At 36.9% G+C, this 20,579-nt stretch overlaps 2 protein-coding genes across 7 annotated transcripts in view; one reads left to right on the forward strand and one right to left on the reverse strand.

Moving 5' to 3' along the window:
* The window catches only part of LOC145694020 (leupaxin-like), a 32,632-nt gene extending 26,274 nt beyond the window's left edge, over positions 1–6,358 (forward strand). Inside the window, exon 5 of the mRNA XM_081770159.1 lies at positions 5,933–6,358. Within this exon, the coding sequence (XP_081626285.1) occupies positions 5,933–6,040 (108 nt within the window). The 3' untranslated portion in view covers positions 6,041–6,358. The remainder of the gene's footprint in view (positions 1–5,932) is intronic.
* The window catches only part of LOC145694726 (uncharacterized), a 127,618-nt gene that overhangs the window by 58,095 nt on the left and 48,944 nt on the right, over positions 1–20,579 (reverse strand). For 5 of the 6 annotated variants that reach the window (XM_081771282.1, XM_081771279.1, XM_081771280.1 and 2 more), the window contains exons 8-9: positions 16,629–16,859; positions 12,892–13,098 (exon numbers count right to left, since the gene is read on the reverse strand). In XM_081771282.1, coding sequence (XP_081627408.1) covers positions 12,892–13,098; positions 16,629–16,859 — 438 coding nt within the window. The remainder of the gene's footprint in view (positions 1–12,891; positions 13,099–16,628; positions 16,860–20,579) is intronic. The other variant, XM_081771283.1, reaches the window with a different exon arrangement.

Below are 20,579 nucleotides of genomic sequence, written 5' to 3' on the forward strand. Positions count from 1 at the left end.
GTGGAGAGGATAGAGATGATAATCCGAGTCGCATTAGTATTTCCTAAACGGACCTCAGCTCTTCAATTAAGTTTAGGTCCGGAATCTGACAGGCCAGAGGAGAATGTTCCACTTCATTCTGTTCTTCAAACCACGCCGCGACACGTCCAGCTGTGTAGATGGTTGCAGTGTCATCCTGGAATGAGGCGTCATTATCGGACACAAGATCTGGAGCATATGACGCACATGGTCCTCTAATAACGACATAATCACGGACAGTGACGTGACAGGTAAGCGTCAGTACAGAACCCACTGAAAACCAAGATATTGAGGCTAGCAGCATCACAGTGCCGCCGCATGTTCAGATCTTCGACATACTGCGGATTATACATTTCTTTGACATGAAACTACACATGAAACGGACAGTGGTTTGAAATGATGTGAATGATGACTCTTCGACCATAGCACACATTTCCAGCCAACAACAGTTCATGTTGCATGTTCGTGGCACCGCTGGAGTCGTGCTAAAGCGTTATGGTCCCTTATCAGTGGTTTCGCCAGTGCAACTCGACCCCATATGCCAATCTCATGTAACTTGTAGCAGATTGTAATTTTGACTGGCTACGGGAGATGCTGCTTAAGTTCCTCCCTCATCTGCACTGCAGTCGCACGATTCTGAGTGATAATAATGCTTGGTGGTATGTCACTGAAGGTTTCCTTCCGATCACTATTCCTCTTCGCCATTGTGATTTTGCCATGAGTTTTATGTCGTCATCACCTCAGGGGCGGATCCAGGGGTGGGGGGGCGATCGCTTCCCCCAGAAGAAGAAACTTTCTTATTTTATATATATAAATAAAACCCATCCCAAAGTTTGGAGACCTTAAAAGTAGCAGTATGACAACCCACCGCCCCCTCCCCAGAAGTCGGTCCTGGATCCGCCCCTGAATCACCTTGAACACTTCCTTACAACATATCCAACTTATTTGACATGTTCGCACCACATAACCTAAGGCCAACAATTTGCCTCCTTTGGGAATTAACAAGGTCGACCATTTTACTGTATCACCATCTGCCCAGTTCAACGCATACTGCTGTTCTACTGGTTCTCACGTAATACGAAGTTTGCCCTAGTTCACCATCACTAATAGCCCGGCACTGCGGTCACACCTAACCGTCGCCAACCCAGACATTAACGTGTTACCAATTATAGATTTTTTCCCAATAAATTGTAAGCTTCTGTATATAATGCTTGATAATTATCATGATGCATGAATAACCGTGATATAATTCTAATAGTGTTTTGGCAAGGGGTAGACATATAATAAAAGCACCTATGTATACATACACCGGTTGCCAACATCAGTGTTTCTACCTACACAGTGAAGTGGTTAACAATTGTCCAAAACAACAGTGTGTTTTTGTCGTTTGAGAGTTAGTTTGTTGTTAGAATAGTATTGAACGTTTAATCTTGCAACGCAACCCTTCCATAGTTCCGTGATCTAATCTATGAAACAGGTACAAACAGAAATTGAACCCTCATCCCGAAGAAAGTGGTTTCCTTGAAAGACTGAATTTTAGTAATGAATGCACATTTCATTTGTACCTGGAAGTGAATAAACATAGTGTTCGCACACAGGGGACAGAACTCTAAGTCTGTTTTTTAAATGACACATGATTCCCCCGAAGTTATTTTTCTGTCTGTATCAAGATTACAGTTTACGGCCAGACTTTCTTTTTGGAACAGACTTTAACGGGTAACCTCAACTAAATAAAAACATGATATGACAAATTACTGAAGGCCTGCCTCATTTTCATCGATGTGACTAAAAAAATTTAAATTAGCATTTACAGCACCGATACCTCAGGCGTGGGATTGATGATGAGTAGATGCTACTAGCCTGGCCACCTCGTTCTCTAGATGTAACCTTACGTTCCACATTATTTCCTTTAGGATACGCAAGGAATTAGGTTCATGTTTCTCCCCTTCCCGCTAGTCTCCCGGAACTGACGGTATCGCCATTGAAACCATCATTGATGATATGCTACGAGGGTGTATTTTTTCAACTTCCGTCAAGCCATCACAGGAAAACTAAGTGAGATGACGAAAAGGAAATACACAAAGCTATTTATTGGTCGTTTCTCATTCCCCATACCGATAGGCAATACTGCCATTCACTCATTGTAAAGAAACGATCGGAAAACATTTCGAGTGCAATCGAAGCCCTACCAAGTGTGAACTACGAGATATAATTCAATTTCTCCAGGCGGCTGCTGAGTTCTCTAAAATTCCAAGATTAGACAGGTCAGAAATCATAATCTATGCCTTTCACGAACCACAAGATTCACGCGTTCATCAAGGTCGTCTGCAGCTACGGATTGCTGCCCTTGGTTACTGTCGTTCTGTACGTCAGTAAGACTTTCTCTAATCTCTTTGCAGAATATATAAAGTTCCTGCAGTAATCCTTACTCATGCGACGATGAATGCTGTGTTATGCACTTCCGCACACCGTTCCCACTTGGTGAGCGCTTCGATTGGACTCGATATGTTTTCACGTTCACTAATCCACAACAATTAAATGACAAATATTCTCCATCAGTATGAGGAATGGGCGACACTCAATGAATAGCTTTGTCTTATTCCCGTTTCATCTCATGTGGTTCTATTCTGACGGTTTAACGCTGTTGAAAAAAGAAAAAAAATAGCCCTTGTACAAGAAGCTGTAAGCAAACTGCTGTACTGATGTTTGTGGAACATTCTGCGGTGATATGTGAAATAACGCTTTCTAATATACAAAAGCAAATCTCTCAACTTCTATGGATGTTTGGAACTACATTAGAAAAAAATGATAATTCTGTAATATCTGGATAAGTGAAAATCATTTGAATTTTACGATAAATCAATAATGTTATCTAAGTACCCTTATAAAGAAAATACAATGAAGCCTCCCTTAATGATGGACAATGGACGCTTCTCAATAGTGGACACTTCCATAATATGATTTTTTTTTTTTTCAAAAAAGTATATGTATTTTCATGAGAGAGACCCCTCCCTTTTACGGACACACTCAGACATGGACACAAACAGACTTCCTTTACCCCTAACGTTTTAGTAACTTCTTCGTAAAGGAACAGAAATTACTCTGACCCATTACATATTTAGCACAGTAAATACTTTCTGTACTTTAAAATAAATCTTTAATTGGTCCTTTCAACTTGTAAAGCAACTACAAGCAAATTACAATCGGAAACTAATCCACAGGATTATACGGCAAACAACTATTGTAGACTTTTTACCTTGAAATTTATAAATTGGTCATGATTGGTTAGTCTATATTTTCAGTATTTAATAATAATGTTGCATGTTGTTATTCAGTTACTTTTACTTTTAACATAGTCAGAAATCGAATTATGGAACTTCTATAGAAGTATAACTTGTACTTGAGAAGACAATGATCACGCATGAATTTTGCAGTACACACCCATATAAACACATCCTCAGGAATACTTTGCTTCTTTCCACCTTCATAACTCTAGTAATACGAACATTGAGTACAGTATTTCAATATTAGCCTATATTTACACTCACAACTATGTATTTACTGTATACTGCATAAGATTACATAAGTACTCTAAATTTGTTTAATCTCTCTTTCACAGACACCTCTCATTTACGGACAAATAATAATGTTTCGTCGCTGTCAGTTATTGAGAGGTTTCACTGTACAGGGTGCCCATAAAGTCCTGCAGGAAAGTAAAACTCTATAACTTACAAACTACGTAAAGTATTAACAAATACTTTTTGGTGTACTTACAGAAAGATTCAAAGTTTAGTTTCAACTAGTTAAGATTCATCGCAAAACCTCCAATTGTGCACCATTTACGTCCAAACATTCTTGCAGTCTTTTTGGGAAACCAAGAATTGCGTGTTGGCGGTGCTCATCTGGAATATTCAAAATCACATAAGTTATTTTGTTCTTGAGATCGTGCAGGTTAGCTGGCTTCTGCGAATACACCTTGGTCTTCACGTGTCCCCACAGCCAGTAATCACAAAGCTACAAATCTGGTGATCTTGCAGGCCAAGGTGTGGGTCCTCTTCGGCCAATCCATCTCTCCTTAAATTCTTTGTTAGGAAACTGTCGAACTTGAAGGGCATAGTGCGGCGGTGCCCCATCCTGTTGCATGTGGACCTCATTAAGGATGCCTAATCTAGTCAGTTCTGGCAAAAGGAATGTCTGTAGCATGTTCAGATAATTGTTACCATTTACCGTCTCTTCCTCGAAGAAAAAAAGGGCCGATAATGTGGTCCATTGAAACAGCCCACCATACATTGACTTTGGGACTACCGCTTGTGCTCCTCGAATTCACGTGGATTTTCCACCCCCCAAATTCGGCAGTTGTGCCTGTTCGCTTTTCCCGACACATGAAATGTGGCTTCATCTGTAAACAGAAATCGAGACAGAAGGTCACCATCTTCTTGTAAGCGGGTAAGCATTGACTCACAGAATTCCATTCTCATGTCACAGTCTTCCCCTATCAGCTCGTGCACAAATTTTAACTTATAGGGCCGGACCTTCAAATTCTTGCGTACGATCTTGTGTAACGTTGACTTCGGTATTCCCAGTTCCAATGACCTACATTTAAGCGATTTCATTGGACTCTTGGCTACGCTGTCCTGCAACGTGTGAATCACATCGTCACTCGTTCCTGGCCTTCCACTGCGTGGTAAATCTGACACAATTCCCATTTTTTTGAACTTCTCGTACCATCTCTTGATATTTGTTTCTGCTAAGAATGTTTTCCCATACGTTGTTTGGAACTTTCTGCGCACTGAAACGGAAGATTTTAATTCCGCAAACCACAAAACACATTGTGCCTTTCCTTTAATGGACGCCATCTTAAGTCACGTGATTATCAGCGCAAACGCCATCGAGCATTGTGGCCAGAACAAAACTTTAAACTTCCCTTCTTCCAACCCCAAAAATGTATACACCTAAACGTAACGGTTTCGAAGTTTTGGAGTTCTAGTTTCCTGCAGGATTTTATGGACTCCCTGTAGTACTCAAATGGCTTCACTGTAGGTCTTTGGAGCTATGTTAGGAAAGAGTTTTGATTTCATAAGTGATTAAGTGAAAATCGTTCAAGCTTTCCTATCTTTAAGTGAAAACAATAATGTTATCTATGCTGATTCTCAAAGGAAGTACGGGGCAGGGTTGCTCAGTGGTAGAGCGCTCACTTTTGGTGCGAAAGCTTTCTGGTTCCATCCCAGGCCATTTGAGCTTGTAGTGGACAACATCACGTTCGTTTATTTTCTTGGGTTCTCTTATTTCCTTTCACATTATAATTCCACCAACTCTTTTATAATCGTTCACTTTCAGTAATCATCCATTTCTTTTAGCCCAAAGGGCATAACCATAGGACTTCCACGCCAAAGGCGCATATGCTAACCCCTCAGCTACGAGGAAGCACTAAAATGTGAACGTCGAAAGGGGGCATATATTTTCGATGTCACTTTTAAGAAGTAAAGAGACAGTTTGTGATATTTTGTAACGAAAACGTAAATGGCATACTGTATACATACACTTTCTTCAATAAAAGATGTTTTTCCTGTGTTTATTTGTGCAAATTTACTTTATTTCAAAATTTTCCGTTACCCTGCGCCACCCTGTACACTTCAAAGGTGGTAATATTTAAGCAAATTCACTTCCAATCATTCACGTATTATTTTCACAATAAGAGAAAGCAAAGCATTTAATTGGAAGTGGGAATATGTCTCACAAACCTCCAAAACACTAATTTTGGCAAAACGAGCAAAAAAGTTAACATTTTAAATTTAAGTATATTTCCAAAAAAATTCTGTTTGAATGAAATTATACTTTTCGTGAAACTTAAAGCTGATGCTCTATAACAATAGTATATTGCAGCACTAATTGGATTATGTCTGTATAATTGCAGAGATGCAAACAGCCTGTGCATGGGAAGACATTCGAAGTTCAAGACGATCAACCAATATGCTCCATTTGTTCTGGTATCGTGGAATATGATTCAAGACCGAAAGCCTGATTATTGACTCAATCCGCTATCTCCCTTCGAAGAGTTTCCAGTTTAATCCGACTTTATGATTCTACCTCCAAACAGCATCAGTTTGTGTAAGATTATAAAGCAATCATTAAATGCAATTTTTGTGACCCCAAAGAGATTCAGAAATATGTTGTGTACTTTTACCATAGCTAAATCTTTTTTCTAGTACGTATGTATAGAATAATGAATGCACCACAATTCACTCTAAAATATTACCATATAATTTCTGAATAAAAGCCAAAAGAATTGCAACACTGTATTTATTATGACTTAACAATAAAATCGGGTTTACTAAGTTAATACTGAAGTTTTATTATATAATATTATTTGGGGACATAATCTTATTATCATGGAAAAGTTTCCGTTCAAGACAGTACTATTAACAAGTTGTCATGTTTCAATTAATGAGTACATGCTAAATGAAAGTGTGACAGTAGTTCTAAGAAGTGCAGTCATTTCTCAGACTTTCTGGGGCATATTTAATATCTCGACGTTACAAACATTTCTACCTCTGATTTAGAAGCACACAATGGTAAATGAATAAATAAAATAATTAATTGAACATCCTTATTCTAAATAATCTAAAACTTGGACTTTGTATCCAAACTTTCGCTTTCAACTACTTTTGTCTGCGAGTGTACAAGAGTTTTTAGTTAACATTTATTTTTCATCATAATTTCTGTTCGTTGCATAAAGACTAAAACCTTACAAAGAGAACACAGTGGTTTTCTCTTTTCATAAACTGCAAGACCTTTCGTTTAGAAGCATTGCACGTGTTCAACAGACAGACAAGCACCAGTTAAAAGTGATGTGAAAACAATAACCCTCTTATAGTGTCAAATGCATGTATGAGAATCGTCAGATAGATTACTTCTTCAGAACTGCCGAATATGTTTTTTCCATGGGCTGTTTTCTTTCATATGTATGTAAACATGTTGGACTACAATTATTTTATTCAATTTTATAATATAGTTGATTGGACACTTCTATTTCAGAGCATGGAAATACGCTGTTCCAATTTAACTGAATAAAGAACTAAAAATCGATGTTGCCAGGACTGTGTAATTTAAGTTAGTGAAAATATCTTATATTAACATATAGAAACACTGTCTTACTTTCTAGTGACGTTTCATAGGTCATATGGTAATCCTTAGAACAATCCTTGATATTTCTTTTTACGTCAGCCTAACCAAACCAACGGTGAGAACATTTTCAATTCTTAGTACAGCAGTAACTTGACACATTTCGCGCTTATATATGCAAAGTTTTCTATATTATATTAGCACATATCAGCGGGACAGTTTAGTTCTCATCAAATATTTGTTTTATTAGACTCCCAAACTATTCTATGCATAAGTATCGGAAGTTTTACAGAACGGCTTTGCCCGTCCGTCCGCCTGTCAACAGGTATTAGAGCAAAAACGGGTAGAGATATCGAGAAGTGGTTTTCTGTAATCATCCAGCGTCCCAAGAATATACTTTATCTCCTCCATTAACCCCCTATTCAAAACAGACATGATTCGAGTTAACCATTTTCGGTTTTTACTTTTCTTGCCATAGAACAAAAATGGTAATAAATAACGACAAGCTGTTTTCTGTAATCGATTCTGGGTCTCTAAAGAACATATCATCAGAACCCGAAATCGGAAATGGTTGAAATTTACTATTTCCAGTTTCAATACTGATTTCCATAGAGCAAAAACGGTACGAGATATCGAGATATTGTTTGTTGCAATTGATTCAGGGTTCCAAGAATAGGTTCCATTTCCTCCGTTAACCCTCTATTCAGACCGGAAGTGATTCAAATTAGTCATTTCCGGTTTCAACATTTATCGCCATACACCAAAATAGTATTATATGGCAACAAGGAGTTTTCTGGAAACGATTCAGGGTCTCAAGAGAACACAGAACACTATCACAACCCACAACACTACGAAAACCGGAAGTGGTTGCAATATTTACTACCTCCGGTTTTAATACTGATTCCCGTAGAGCAAAATTGGTAAGAGATATGCAAATGCACTTTTCTGAAATTGATTCGGCTTCCCAAGAGTAGATTCCATCTGCTTCATCAACATCCTACTCAAACCGGAACTGTTCAAATGAACGATTTCCGCTTTGAACCTTTATCGCCATAGAACAAAAAACACTAAGGGATAGTGAGTAATGGTTTATTGATACCAATTCAGCGTCTGAGGAATAGGTTCTATCTTTTACCTTATTAATCTATTGCAACCACTAGTTATAGGTGTACTACTTCAGGTTTGAATATTGAATTCATAGAATTTGGAATTCTACCATAGTTTCATAGCGTGAAACGAAACTTACTTGTATTACGAAAAGCGATACAAGACTGGATTAAAAAGTTCTACAAGCATTTTACATAGTGCGACGTAATTAATGAAGTCATATACAAAGTACTACGTCATGATCGATGCATGAAGTAACTGGTCTATAATAGGTGCTGCCACTAACATTTTATGTGTCTAATTATCGTTCGTTTCATTTCGAAGCTATTTTCTTCATGAAGCTATTATCCTCCACTTTCCCTAAAGTGAATAGAGTTATATCAAAAGGGCATAATAATCATGTTTTACTTATCTGTATAAGCTATGAAATTATTTGTGTATTACTCTAATTATTTTCCTTTATGGAAAATGACCAAAAAATACGATTATACAAGTAATGTTTTGGCTTCTTTTACACGGATATTAATGGTCAATGTTTCCTTACGTACATGCACGTACATGAATTTCTCAATGGAGAAAATTTAAATTTTGCCTTCATATTTCGATATTTACCAAAAGGTTTATTTGCATGTGTCTTAAACCTACAACATTTCATTTCTGAAGCACTCAGGGCATTTTTTTTTTTTTTAAACTTGTCATTTCCATAACGAAAACTCCGAACAAACAGTACCCTGAACGAGGTTTTTAATCTGCGGGAAGACCACTAAGCATTCACATAAGTTGTGTTTTGCAGCCACTTTATTTCTTACACGTCGATAATATTTTTCGTCCTTTTAGCAACAGGTAGAAACACGGATAGAGATGTGGCAACGTCTCCCTCAAATGGTTACAACTTAAATATATGAAGCTAATAAAGCATACAGGTACAGGTATTCTATTGCTTCAGTGTTCTAACAAAGTCTGAAGAAGAATATAACTATTGAAGTCACTATTTTAGAGTACTTTCACTTTAAAACGCTTCTGTTAGAGATATTTCCATTTCATTTGGTAGCAAATCAGATCTCTTATTCTTCACGCAAGCTCTAGACTCGTAGACCTCCAGTAACACGAATGCAGGTAGAGCGACATAGACAATTATGTTTCGTTCATCCGGACTTCGTAGATGGTGCAATTCGCGACAAGCATGAGATACACAACTGACGGAGACACAAACTTTAACATTTAAAGTTATGTATTTATACTAGAATCCAAATAATTTTCAAAACAAATGCTAGTAATAAGGATTGATTTCATTTCATAAGAAAATCTGAGTTCGTTGTCAATATTGGACGTGGAAATATTGCATGAAAACTAATTAAAACGTAAGTTAACTACATCGACACGATGCGACAGATGTGGCATGCAGCGTTAATTACTAATTACAATGTATGAAGAACGGACATTAATATTTAGCGGAGCAAGGATGTATATGACCCTTTCAGTTGTTCAGATAGTACGATAACAATAGTGCTTGGTTGTTCCTCAATTATTCTAAATTAATTCGTAGTATATAATATTATTCACATTCACCGTCCTTTAAATTACTTCAATACAATTATTTTCTCCTATATTCGATGCAGTATAGGTGTAATACTTCTGATAAATGTACGTTTTATCTACAAATATGTCTCGTTACTTCCGTTAAATATATAAGTTCATGCATATACACCCGACAACACAAAATTCGCGGAATATAGTACTCATTCTTATGCAATAAATATATTGTTTTTCTATACAATTTCATATAGAAACACATTACAGTAGACTTTCACAAGAGGCCCGGGTCCTGGTCGGATAACGAAAAAAGTACGTGAAGACGAAAATTGTCACTACATTGTATACCATCTCTATAGAGGTATTAAAAAAAAAAATAATTATAATTCAATAATTTTAACATACCGGATCAAAAGTTTCGACTCCAAGATGCTCCAGTGGCACTCAGATGAACGAAATACTGTATATTGAATAAACCACACTAGACTATCACACAAACTATACACGTATTTACGGTATATGTGTACTGATTGAACAAAAACACAAAACTGAAAAAAATACGCCTGAGCCTACAATACTGAATGAAGTTCAGTACAATATTTACTATTTTTATGCGTATGTTTATTATTAATGTGGAACACCGAGCGCAGCTGATAAAAATTACCTTTGGAAGATGGGTGGTTAAACCGACGGGCAGTTAAAGAAAAACAGTCTATGGTAATTAAATAATAATCCTGCTTAAATTAGATTTTGTGTATTTTTTGTTAAAATTATTGTCAAGGGATCTTGATAATTCATTTTATTAATTTAAAACATTGTTCATTTTCATTTTAAACTGTAATAATTCACAAAGATTATTTGTTTTGGTTATGGTATGTGTGATGTCGGAAAACATAGTCTGCGAATGTAAATGATGTAAATTGTCTATTTGATTGTAAGCAGTTTTGTAATTTCATGTTTAACATCAACACATTGCATAGGACAGCTTTATGTAAGTTATGTAAATGCAGAGTGCTGACATGATGCTCCATTTTAAGAGGAATGAGTTAACGCAAATTTCTTCAGAGGAATCTCATATGCATGTGTATGACTTTGACCCGAATTTTAAAAGCCATCTGCTGTAATGCACGCATCTTTGGTTGAATAATTAATCCAGTTTTTTGGTCAAAAGTCAGTGAAGGAGTGAGTCGTGAGGAGTTCGTAGACAGTCAACAGTCAGAAGACTGAACAGCGATAACAGTTATTGCCGAATAAATAGAGAGATATTGGAACTCCAAAAAACGCTTAACAATTGTATCGTCGACTTTTGTGATAACAAGTCTCTTTTATTTGCCTCTACGGTTCTGTTTTGCCGTAGTGGTGGAAAAACCCCAAGCTCTATGTCATAAGCACATTATAGGTGCGTTCTTAAAAGTATTAGCGAGATAAGGTAATTTAGGATGTACCTTAGTCTAATGTCACCAATCTGGGTTCGCTCAAATTCGCTCTACCAAAATTAAGGCTACATTCCATTCAGATTTTAAAGGAGTAACAACCCAGGTTCACATTATATACTTAATTCCAATTTCAACATTAATTTACTGATTGCTTATCTAGATTCTTGTGTCAATCCAGTGGCGTATTTAGGGGGAGGGCTTCCGGGCTTAAGCCCTCCCCGAAATCTTACTATAGTAAAGTATATAAAATATCTTGCAGAATTTTCACATTTTCAGGCAAAGCCCCCCCCCCCAAAGTTAGCAAAGCCCCTCCCGAAACAAAATCGTAAATACGCCACTGTGTCAATCTAATTCTTTTTTCACTTAGAATTGTTCAGAAGAAAAAGGAGTAAACCATATCTTTAGGAGCGTTCATGATCTAAACTTGCGGAGTACATATCCAAACCAAAACGTTTAAGTACATAATTATTCATTGTATACAAACAGCCACTGCACACAAACAAGTAATAGAAATTACAAATACTACATTGATGCAGATTTACATTACAGGCACATATTAAGAAAATGCAATAAATGAGATCTGTAACCAATCAAACTGGTTCATCACATACTAGAACTTTTCAAACAACATTTAAGTTCGAATTTCTTTGGAAATTGCCGAAGTAATCTTTTAGTTATAAAATTGGCATTTCCATTTCCCTGGCCATCAGCAAAATTTGATACCTATGTAGCTTTGAAATTGCAAAAAGCAACTTTGTATATATATATTTATCTATCTTTTCACAGAGAATACGAAAATTCTCTTTAATTACATGAAACTGAATTCAAAATTAAGAACAAACACTTACACTAACTGTTCTTAAAAATGTTAATAATATACGGTATCTAATACTTGAAGCTGTACTGCGGGTTTTCTACAGATAGTACAAGAAATGGTTAAAAATGGGAAATGAAGAGGAAAAAATGCAGTAAGTACTGCGTCATTCCAGCAGGACATTTGTCCAAAATATCTGCAACACTTTTCCCTGAGAAGTTACAACTGGGGGTTCACTATAATCTTTGTGGCGTACTACATTGTAAAAATCAAGAAACGGTGTGTACCAGCAAAATGGACAAAAAATGATTTTAAATTTACTGAATGCATACACATATTAGTAATTTGTTAATTACATTGATTATTCTTGTTTTCAGTTCTTGCCGAAATTCTTGAGCTACATAGCTTTTCGCTTTCGCCTAGAACCTTGGTCATAGTGATCAAAAGTATAAGAACAAATCGAAAAGGATACTGTTTAATGTTTTTACTGTTCGTCTTATTTTAGTTAATCCCGTTACTAAGACTCCACGAGAGAAACGCAAGCTAGATAGTTCAAGAATTTTGTAGGGGTTGATGTGTACTCGTATCAATCAATTCGTTTCAATATCGACTTTAACTGGCAATTGTGGGATGGGATTCAGGCATGTAGATAGGTAGCTCCTTTTCTTCACTTGATAAGTTTACGAATTCCAGATTATAAACCGGTAGAAATAAAATAAGACATCCTAAATCGTTTCGATTGATACTCGAAATAACGTATAACGACGAATAAATCTTCGTTGATTGCTGCATTAAGTATAATATTACACACTGCTACAATTTCATACCGGCACAAAAAAAGGAATGTAGACTTGAACTTACCAGACTTTTGTTTTCTTTCTTATCGATATATTTCTTTAATTCCGCTAAAAGAGGGTCCAGTTTATTTTGTATTTCTTCTCGTGCGACGTCCACTATTTTATCAGAAATACTGCGTACATCACTCGGATGGAATTTTATATCACCTTGTTGATCTCGGTTATCTGTTTCACTGCAGCTTTCACTATCATGAAGAGGGTCTAGACGTTCCTTCAAGAATAAATATATAAAAATCTATTTTACCCAACATATTATTACAAGCAAAAGTAGATTAAGGGCGGGAAATTCATGTTGGCAATCGATATCAAAGAAATTATGAAAAGGAAATGCATGCATATGATTATTATCGTTATCAAAACAATGAAACTTCCCTGCTTAACATGGCGTGAGACCACTCTTAGAGGACATCAAAGCTTTGATTTGTTGTAGAATGGATGTATTAACAGAGCTTCATTTTAATGGGAAGATTTGGAGTTAAAAACATGTCAGATATCTGGGTTGGCGATCGCAGCACCGGGCTGTTAGTGGTGGTGCGTTAGGGCAAATATCGTACTACAAGAGTAGTAGTAGAACGACAATATGCATTGAACTGATCAGACAGTGATAAAGTAAAATGGACGACCTTTCTGATTTTCAAGGAGAGTAAAATGTAGTGCAAGCATGACGAAATGGGAAATATTAGGTATCTCGCAAGGGACAATGTCCAAAGTGATGGCGATTTACAAAACTCACAGCAATACCACATCGGTGAAGAGTGGTCGCAAGAAATCCCTCAATGAAAGATTCCGCCAAGAATTAAGGCGGATTGTCACTCAGGACCGTCGTGTGACTGTGGAGCAAATAACTCAGGAACTCAAGCAGCACCTCACCATTTTAGGGAACCATTTCTATCCTACGGTTCAGATGTTGTTTCCGGGTAATAACGCCACGTTTCAGGATAACAATGCGACCATTCACACAGATATAGTTGCTTCGGCCTCGTTTAAGGATCAACGCGATGAAGTTGAATACTTTTCCCGGCTCAAAAAATTCGTAGGCCCAAATATAACTGAACATTAGTGGTCCATTTTAGGCATGAATCCGGCGCAGATTTTCGCCTCCATCTCTCTCAAAGAACAGAGTGATGCGCTGCATACGAAATGATGGAGAGAATGACCCATCATGTGATGCTGTAAAGCACAGGCATCGTCAGTTCAAGTGTACTCGGATTTCCGTAGAAATGGTCCTTATTCCAGGGCGACCTCAGTCCACTATTGATGAAGACACCATTGGGCAAGTAGAAGCCTCCACTCTGGAGGATCGCCACATAACTATTCGCCAATTAGCCGAAGATGTCAAGATAAGTATGTAGATGTGGAAAAACAATCTATAAGCATTTGCACATGCATAAGGTGTCTACTCGAACGGGTTCTCCGGCTACTAACACCTTTCCAAAAGTAGGAAAGAGTCACTTGTTCCCAGGAACTTTTGACCCTGTACCACGAAAACCAGGAGGACTTTTTCAATAGGTTAATAACTTAGAATGAAAAGTGGGTCCATCACTATGAATCAGACACTAAGGTCCAGTCAAAGCAATGGAACCATACTTACTAATAAACTCTAAAGAAGGCTTGTGTCCAATCCTCAGTGGATAAGATCATGCTGACAGTTTTTCTTTTTTTTTTTGGGGGGGGGGGGATGTAAACACACACACACGAAAAAGAAAAAAATCCCCGTAATTACCTCACTTCTACTTGTCAAAATGTGTTTAAAAAAATCGTTCTTCAAAGGCACGTTATAACAATTTAACATTTTACAGAGGGAGCTCGAAAGACAACAAGAAGAAAGTAGCAGTGTTTCTGCACTTACAAATCTACCTTAAAATAAACTAGACTGGCAACCCTGTAATAGACAGAATCCCGACTATCTTTCGAAGAATTGTACACAGCGAGTATTTGGCTCTTTATCTCGCGCGCAGCTGGTATTCCTACCTTCTATAAGTTGGTGCAAGAAATATGAATCCAACACAAGGATAATGTTCAAGGTTCCCCTAGACGCTGGGAGATCTGTCTACTTACATGGAAGCAGGTTCTAGAAAAGGATCTAGTTTCAACGTTAAGAAAGAAAAAAGAAAAGAGAGAACAGAAAAGAAATTATATCAAGTTTTATGTTACGAAAAGACCTAACCTTAATGCACGCAAAATTCTAAAGGGTAGATGTTGTCTACCTTGTCTACCCTTATGTCTTTCCAGCTTGCAAACATCTTTCAGCAGGACAACTTCCCTTGTCACAAAGTCGATGTTGTGTTACTTGGTTCGAGAACAGTGGTGAAGTTCATTCAGATGCCACACTGTTTCTCAGACTCACCCGATCTTAACTCAATTAAATATTTTTAGGATGTCATTGAGCGTCAGATCCGATCTCATCGCGGAATTTACAGGAATTAAGTAACTTGTGTGTGTAGATATGGTGCGCCATGCCTGTAGCCACCTACGAAAGCTTCATTGCTTCCATACCAAACCATATTGCTGGTGTCCTGCAAGCATTAAGTGGACATACCAGTTATTAGATAGGTGATTATAATGTTTTAGCTGATCAAAGTATATCAAAAGGAAATAAAGTTGAAACTTGGTTCTTGATTTTCATTAACGGAATTTGCAATTATACGCATAGTATTCAAATCCCTTATTTTTCTGTTCTCTTCGAAATGAACGTAATTTACTCGTTTGAATTTATGGATTTCTTTAGATGTATTTTGTGATCTTGAAATCTACTTAAAGAAAATTAAATTTTGTTATTTGTAATTATAATATCTAATAAAATCTACTTAATTTAGGTAAAAGTGAATTTATATGTAATGCTAATTCACTTCGAAAAAGTAGGGGACAATTAATTAAACTTAGTACAAGAATAAATCAGTAAAATTACAAATAAAACTTCTAGTCATTCCAAAGAAATAACAAAATAATTTTGAACTAGAAAAACAAATCTAGAATTTTGAACTAGAATTTTAAAACAATAACTGTGTGAGAGTTTCGCCAATTAACTGAACACCATCAGACACTGACAGAAACTGCCACAAAGTTATTATTTTAAAATAAATGTTGCTTTGTTTAGTGATTTTGTTTTTCTAGTTTAAATTATCTAAGATAGCAAAGCTAATATGAACCAATTAGTTAGCAAAATATTTTCTCATTTAATCAATAGTTTAAAAAAATAAAAATGGTACAGAACTAAAGATTATTACTTTGTCTTTATAAAGGTCTATACTTCAAATTGTAGGTGGAATTCTAAAGAGAGAAAAAAGGTAATTTTGTACTTCGTTTGTTGAAGTTTTTACTTCAAGATTACTACCAAAACTTCCCAGTTACAGCTAAACGTGAAAAATTATTAAAAGAAAGATGAATCTTCAATACTTTTTTAGCGCGGCCATACAAATAAGAAGTTACTGCAGCTCCAATATTACGATGTGAATTTCAGATTGTTAAACAGTACCCAATACATGTTATATAATTGTAATTGTATACAAGTCTAGAGCCACTACTAAATACTAAGCTTTTGAATATACTGGCGAAACTTTATAGCTGATAATCTTAGAAACATATTCGCACTCTTTTCGAATATGATGCAAAAAAATACTATTTTCATGAATTTTCTTCAAATAATTGTTTTCTCATTTCACAATTGCCCTAATTACTTCATCGTGCATTCAATTGTATTTTTACCATTTACACACTAACTTGCGGAAAATATGAACTCACCTCAGAAAGAATTTCCTTCGGAATGGTTACAAAACCAATTGGAGTTTCCTTATCAATTTTACTACTGCTTTTATTGTCAGTTAAGCTTCTCCTATTTTGTGACGTATCTCTCTTGCCGACTAGAACCATAGAAGGATGCAACTGAGATAGTGGAACAGAAGAATGAAGTTCTATTGCACCGCCTGCAACCGATGATGCCACTGCCTGCGATGCTACGCGCTTAGATTCGCCCTAAAAACAAAATGAAAAACATATTTCTTAAGTTCGTGTTATGATAGTTAAATTATCAACTTCAGTCCTTCTATTATATATGAATCGGAGATAAGCTTAGAAAATGATACTCGGGAATCTATTAGTTAGTATACTCGGGAGCATAATATATTATATAAAGTTGGCGGACAGGACTAACGAGAATTTAAAAGTTGGGAACTAGAATTAGAAATCAGATAAACTGATTACTGTGAATCAAATCTATATTGTACTTGTCAAAAGATGGATGTGTTGCGTTACATGTAATTTACACTCGATTACACAATAAGAAATATGTTGGATGAGGATGGACCTCAAGATGAAACCATTTGGGATCAACTAGCTTAAAAGATTTCGAGACTAATTTTTATTTTTATTTTATTTTATTTTATTTTATTTTATTTATTATTTTTTTTTTTTTAAGAAAACGTACATCTTCTGTACATACTAATAAAACAGACTTAATAACATCACAATATTGCGAGCAGTGATGTTATTTAATGAGAAACAAGCAAAAAGGCTAATACTCACCGCAGAAGAATTACAGCAGAGTTTTCTTCTACACGTAACCAATAGTGCTTTCGGAAGAACATTCTTCCTTCATCGACTTGCTTAATATATATATATATATCAAATCCTTTCTGAATTTTAAGCAAGCCAATGACGGAAGAAGGTTGTTTCGAAAGCGTTACTTGTTACATGTAGAAGAAAACTCCGTTATAATTTTTTTGCGGTGAGTACTCGCCTTTTGGCTTGTTTCTCAGACTTAATAATCCTTAATGGTAATTTAAGTATAAATACCGTATTGGTATATGCGCAATGAATTTCTCCTGCACACACAATTGTTTTAGGAGTGAAGAAAATTTTAAATGTTAGGACGTCCAAAGAAGACGGCTACTTTCAGAAAGAAAAATAAGGTATCTTATACGTGGGTGTTCATTAAAGATTTCTCCTAACGCACTTACTGTTGACTGAGATCAATGAAATTTGGCACAGCCATTAATCCTCCTCTACATAGGAGCTTCCAATGGCCACACACTTTCTCCATCGCTTTATGCACCTGTAAGGACTTTGTATAAGTCCGCAGACTGTTCCAGAGGCCATGACTTCTTCATTGTCTCTAAAATGCTTTCCCTTCAAACATGACTTCATGGTTAGGAAGACAGTTCATACCCACACGATCATGCGTTAAAATATGAAATAATACTTTCGACAAAGTGAATACTTTCAAATATCTAATATAAAATTAATATTAACAGACCAAAATGATATCCACGAAGAAATTAAATGTCGACAGAAAGCGGGAATTCATGTTATTATTCAATCCAAAATCGTTTATCTTCGCGAATTCTGTCGAAGAATTTGAAGCTAAAAATATAACACAATAATTATGCTTGTTTTGCTATATGGTTGTGAAACACGGTCGCTTACTTTAAGGAAAAGCAGCGCAGACTAAAAGTACTTGAGAAGAAACTACTAAAGCGAATATGCGGTCCCAACAGGGAGGAAAATGGGGAATGGCGGAAACTTTGTACCAAGGAACTGCATAATTTATACCGTTTACCAAACATTGTTAGGGTCATCACGTCTCGGAGGCTCAGGTGGGCAGGTCATGTAGCTAGAATGAAAGAAACCAGGAACGCTTTCAAAACTTTAATTAGAAACTAAATTGAGGAAAGACAATCAGAAAGACCTAGGCGCAGATGGGAGGACGACATTCATTAAGATGGATCTTGCAGAAATACGAATACAAAGCAGAAACTGGATCCAGTTTGGCTAAGGACAGAAGACAATGAAGAGCTTTTGTGTATGCAGTGTTCAATCTCCGGGCTCCATAGGCGATATAATTAATTAGTTGGTTAGGATTGTCCTTCTGCCTGGGTAACATGCGAGTTGTGAACTGAAGCGCTGTCTTGAAGAACACGGACACATTTGGTCAGCATTCCACGCCTCTTGGCTTTGATAGAATAACACAATTTCTGCAGCAGTAAAGCATAATATGGCCCTACAATTGTGGTATCCTTCGTTAGGAAATCATCATTATTCGATGCTGTTAAAAAACTGTCAGCATGACCATATCTTTAGCTAGCTGGCGAATATTTATGTAGCGATCCTCCAAGATGGCAGCTTCTACTTGCTCAATGATGTGTTCATCAATGATGGACTAGAGTCGCTCTGGAATGGGGACCGTTTTACAGAATTCCGATCACACTTCAACTGACAATGCCAGTGCTTCACAGCATTACATGATTGGTCATCCTCTCCATAAGTCTCTTTCATCTCTTCAAATGTTTATTTTGGTGTGCGGCCTCTCAAGTCCAGAAACTTGATCACCGCTCGGGATTCAATTGGATTCATCTTTACACTTTCGTTTAGTTTAGTGCTTGGAATACAGAAAATATCAGGAGTTAAAAGATTAAGTTAACCTCGTAATCACAGACATATGTATCAATACACATGTAAAATTTCAGGATTTTACATTAACTACAACTAGGTCAGGGGAAATCTTAATGAACGTTTCACGTATTTCAAACTAGTACTATATGTATTTAGAAAGATCACAGAGCTACTTGTGTATTGAGAGAAGGTGATCATAACTAATGCATCTTTTGGATTTGGATGCAGTTTAATAGCGATAATACATTGCGCACAAATTGTCCAAGCAACTATTATTGACGGTCAACATAACAGATTTTGGATAACAATCTAAATTGAAACTTCACAAAATCTACCACTCGAAACTTAACCTTACATGACCACTGTAATATCAATTTTATCTTTTGATCACATACAAACAGTGCCAATACAAGAATAGCATTTGTAACAGTTTATTAAACTTAAAAATCGCACCTGCCAAACTACAAGGCAACCGAAAAAGTTCTTGCCGTTTTTGACTTCCCATTAATCATGCGCCCACAGATATGCCTGCCAAGCCATCGGAAGTTAGTCTGACCATCGACCTTCAGTAATACAGGTACGTTGTGTACACCCAGCAGTCATAGCTCGTCCAGTGTAGAAGAAAAATGGAGGTATCGAAGCAGCCTGTTCGTGTGTTTGTTATGACTTGCCGCATCAAGTCGCCGCAAATGCCAGGCATTTGGGAAGAATGCCATGAACGAATGCACCGCCAGGCATTGGTTCCAGAAATTCCGTTCGGGAGAACTGAGCCTTTCGGATGAACCTCGCACTGCACGGTCACGTGTATTGGATGACGAGGCCCTGCAACCAGCCATCGAGGAGGACAGTGGTCTAACGCTTGATGAACTTGCAGAAAGGTTCCATATTTCCGCCGAAACAGTCAGACTGGACCTGCATGGGATAGGGAAGTCATACAAGTTAAGCAAGTGGGTACCCCACACATTGTCGACAACCAATAAGGAACGAGTAAAGCCTGTTTGCCTTTGCTTACTCGGCAGCTGAACACATCCATCTTTGATCGCTTGCTTTCTGGTGACGAAAAGTGAGTCCTCTATGACACTCCCAAGCGTACCAAACATTGGTTGTTGCCACGTGACCCTGTTCCTCACACCTCAAGACCACCTCTGCACCTATGAACGGTTATGCTCTCTGTATAGTGAAATTGTCGGCAAGTGGTGCATTATGAGCTTTTTCCACATGGTCAGATCATTACTGCTGACCTCTACTCTCAGCAGTTACAAATGCACCGTGCACCACGGCAAAACGGGCCAGCATTGGTGAATC

This window comes from Thermobia domestica, chromosome 9, assembly GCF_964235325.1.
Source record: "Thermobia domestica chromosome 9, izTheDome1.hap1.1, whole genome shotgun sequence".
Classification (NCBI taxonomy): domain Eukaryota; kingdom Metazoa; phylum Arthropoda; class Insecta; order Zygentoma; family Lepismatidae; genus Thermobia; species Thermobia domestica.